At 39.5% G+C, this 4,090-nt stretch overlaps 1 protein-coding gene across 2 annotated transcripts in view; it reads left to right on the top strand.

Annotated features, from left to right (window-relative positions):
- Positions 1-4,090, top strand: part of LOC106874620 (atos homolog protein A) — a 212,194-nt gene that overhangs the window by 110,649 nt on the left and 97,455 nt on the right. The window contains exon 3 of one of the 2 annotated variants that reach the window (XM_052970434.1): positions 90-203. The exons of the other annotated variant lie outside the window; for it this stretch is intronic. Within the exon in view, the coding sequence (XP_052826394.1) occupies positions 155-203 (49 nt within the window). The 5' untranslated portion in view covers positions 90-154. The remainder of the gene's footprint in view (positions 1-89; positions 204-4,090) is intronic. 2 annotated transcript variants of the gene reach the window in all.

Here is a 4,090-nt window from a genome sequence, read left to right as displayed (position 1 = left end):
CATCATCATCAATAACAATAATAATAATAATAATAATTGCAATAATGATGGTAACAATAATAATTCTTTTTTTTTATACTTTATTGCAGGTAAGCTGGAAATTTTATGAACGATTTCTTTTTTTTTTTTTGTTCTTTTTGAATTCGTCACAACTATGCCCCCTACCCAACTCTGCTGGATCTATATAACCATGGGCACCACAGGTATGTAACTTATTATCGGTAATCTCTGAAGTAATGCACGTGAGCTATTCATCATTATCATCATCAGCATCATCATCATCATCATCATCATCATCATCATCATTTAACATCTGTTTTTCCATGCTGGCATGGGTGGACGATTTGACAAGGGCCAGCAAGCCGGAGGGCTGTACCAGGCTCTAGTCTGTTTTGGCATGGTTTCTACAGCTGGATGCTCTTCCTGACACCAACCACTCTATTTCATAATCACATGTTTAATATTGGTTTCAAATTTTGGCTCAAGGCCAGCAATTTTCAGGGGCGAGTAAGTTGATTACATTGACCCCAGTGCTCAACTGGTATTTATTTTATCAACACCGAAAATATGAAAGGCAAAGTTGACCCTGGTGGTGCTTGAACTCAGAATGTAAAGTCAGAAGAACTGTTTCTAAGCATTTTGTCCAGTTTACTCTCTTTCACTTGTTTCAGTCATTTGACTGTGGCCATGCTGGAGCACCGCCTTTTAATCGAGTAAATCGACCCCAGGACTTATTCTTTTACTTGTTTCAGTCATTTGACTGCAGCCATGCTGGAGCACCATCTTTAGTCGAACAAATTGACCCCAGGACTTATTCTAATGGTCTCTTTTGCTGAACTGCTAAGTCACAGGGGATGTAAGCACACTAACATTGGTTGCCAAGTGATGGTGAGGGGACAAACACAGACACACAGATACATACATACATACACACACACACACACACACACACACACACAAACACCTGCTCAGAAGAATCCATAAAAATGTTCAGAAAATCCTGTTAATATGGCTGGGTTAACATTTTTCTTGTTCTCCATTTTCAACTTTTTTATGCATTTTTATTAGTGACTTTCCATTATTAATCACTCCCTCACTCAAACCATGGTTCAGTCACCCTCAAGTTTTCTTCAACACTCTTCATTTAAGTCACACTCAATGAGAAGGACCTAACCAGAAAGGTTGTAATGTGCTTGCTTTCCACTAAGAGTAGAAGTAAAGTGCAACAGCTCCTACTAGGAAATGAAACAAGGTCATAAAGAAACCTATCTTGCATTACTGCACATTAGCAACACATATACACTGTTTTTATTGTTCTCTCCAGCCGCAATGTATAATTTATTGCACAAAACTGCACCGTCTGAGTCAATATGCAGCAATGCAATTCCTTGGAATGCTATTTGTAATGCAACAGTAAACTGCAGATAGCTGAGAAACTGCAGAATATCTAGCTAATGCATTATTTTAACAGCCACTGCTGCATTCTTGTTGTCTAGCTTTCAGAATTCCAGTTGATTTAATGATAACTATTGTACCCAGGTGGGGGTTATTACTGTTGTACTGTGAAGACAAGATCCCGGCAAGCTTTGTCAGCAACTCGGATTTCATTCTTGGCTAAAACAACTTCATTTCACTTGTATTGGAGCAGGGATAGAAGAGATCTTAACCCTCATTGTGCTGAGTAACTTTTTGCTGGTGATCTGACATGCTAATTATATGCAAATCTCTTCTAGCAACCGCTTTTCTATTGGGCAGTAAAAACAAATGTGTGTAATATGTCATGTGAAATATGGAGAATTTTGGCAAATGCCCCACTGTCGAAAACAAGCTAACCCAGTTCTGTATCTCAAGTGCACATGCATGGAACTGAGTATACTTGGTTCCTACACAGTAAAGTTTAAGCTGGGAATTCTTTAAGTTGCTGGATTTGAACTGCAAATTCCTAAGAATCTGCAATGGGTTCATCTGTGCTGAGAAAAATAAGGAATCTTTAGTTTTACCTATTTATAGGTGTGCAATTTTTTTGTTGCAATTCTATGAATTGACTGTTTTACTCATATGGCTTAAACCATTTCTTTTTAATGGTATTTGGTTCTCAAGCATAAGGTCATAGGGTTTCATTCCTGGACTGGGTAATGCATTATGTCCATGAGTAAGACCCTTCATTTGATGTTGCTACAGACTACTCAACTGAAAACGAGAACCAGCTGAGCACTGATGCTGGCCTCTTTCACTCCCGCTGTCACAGCTTCATTGTTCCACTGGATCAAAGATGGGAGGACAGTGAATGTCTATGTCTGCTTGAAATTACATAAACACTTAAAACGGTTAGCAAAAGCATGGTGTTATTATTTATTTGTTTTAGTTATTGGACTGTGGCTTTGCTGGGGCATTACCTTGAAGGCTTTAGTCACAGAAATTAGCCCCAGTACTTATTATCTTTTTAAAAAATCTGGTACTTGTTCTATAAGTCATATTTGCCAAACTGCTGAAAAGCAAGGGAACTACTGAAACAAAATAGAACAGTCTCTAATATGGGGTGATGTTCCAGCAAGTTGATAGGTTAATATTCAAGACATGTTGCCAGACCTAAATGTGATGTGATTCTTGTTACTAAAGCTGTAAGGTCTTGATTCTAGGCCTTGCTACAGGTGCCTCCATTTTATATACACTCACCAGCTTGGGTTTCAGCTCTGCCAACTGGGAAGTAACTGAATCTAGAAAGTTCAAATATTGTATCCGTTTACAAAATGAAATTTAACGGTTTCATTATTTTTTTTCTTTTTTTTTTGTGGGTGATATTGAAATTTTTACTTTTTTTTTACCAAGTAATATGAAATATATAAGTGCATGTGAGTGTATCTGTGGTGTGTGTGTGTGTGTGTGTGTGTGTGTGTGTGTGTGTAAGTGTATCTGAGGTGTGTGTGTGTGTGTGTGTGTGTGTGTATTAGGCAAGCTACAAGTAATGCAACGAACAAAATTAATTAAAAAAAAAAGACAGGCATGACTGTGTAGTTAAGAAGCTTGCTTAACAACCACATAGTTTTAGGTTCAGTCCCACAGTGTGGCACCTTGGGGCAAGGGTCTTTTATTATAACACTGGGCCAACCAATGCCTCGTGAGTGGATTTAGTAGACAGAAACTGTATAGAAGTCCATTTGTGTGTGTGTGTGTGTGTGTGTGTACATACATGCATGCATACATACATACATACATACATACATACATACAAACAAACAAAGTAAGGTAAGGTAAGGACCACCTTCGATCATGAATGACCATGGGATTGCACCTAGAAAGTTACCCTCTGAGGCACAAGTCTGGGCAAGGTTGTTTATGGAAGACCAGCAGTCGCCCATGCATACCAGCCTCCCCTCTCCACTCCACTGATGTTATCCAAGGGAAAGGCTGATACATCTTGGTAGCAATGTCGCAACTCGTCTCTACAGCTGGGTAAAATGGAGGAACATGAAATAAAGTGTCTTGCTCAAGAACACAACACACAACCTGGTCTGGGAAATCGAACTCACTACCTCATGATTGTGAGCCTGACACTCTAAACACTGAGCCATGTGCCTTCACACATAGTGTGTGTGTGTGGTGGGGGTGTCTTTGTGTTTGTCTCCTCCTACATCCTGCTTAATGACTGGTATTGATTTGTCAATATCTGTGTAACTTAGTGATTTGGCAATAGAGAGTGATAGAGTAAATAATAGATTTAAAATCAAGTTGATTTTTTTTTTTATTAAACTCTTTAAGGCATTGTCTCAACCATTGACTAGAAGTAGCTAAAAATATTGTTGTTGGCACTCCATCGCTTACGACGTCGAGGGTTCCAGTTGATCCGATCAACGGAACAGCCTGCTCGTGAAATTAACGTGCAAGTGGCTGAGCACTCCACAGACACATGTACCCTTAACGTAGTTCTCGGGGAGATTCAGCGTGACACAATGTGACAAGGCTGACCCTTTGAATTACAGGCACAACAGAAACAGGAAGTAAGAGTGAGAGAAAGTTGTAGTGAAAGAGTACAGCAGGGTTCGCCACCATCCCCTGCTGGAGCCTCGTGAAGCTTCAGGTGTTTTCGCTC

The sequence above is a fragment of the Octopus bimaculoides genome, chromosome 9, assembly GCF_001194135.2.
Source record: "Octopus bimaculoides isolate UCB-OBI-ISO-001 chromosome 9, ASM119413v2, whole genome shotgun sequence".
Lineage (NCBI taxonomy): Eukaryota > Metazoa > Mollusca > Cephalopoda > Octopoda > Octopodidae > Octopus > Octopus bimaculoides.
The sequence above is the reverse complement of the archived record's forward strand: the minus strand, read 5'-3'. Positions and strand labels throughout refer to the sequence as shown.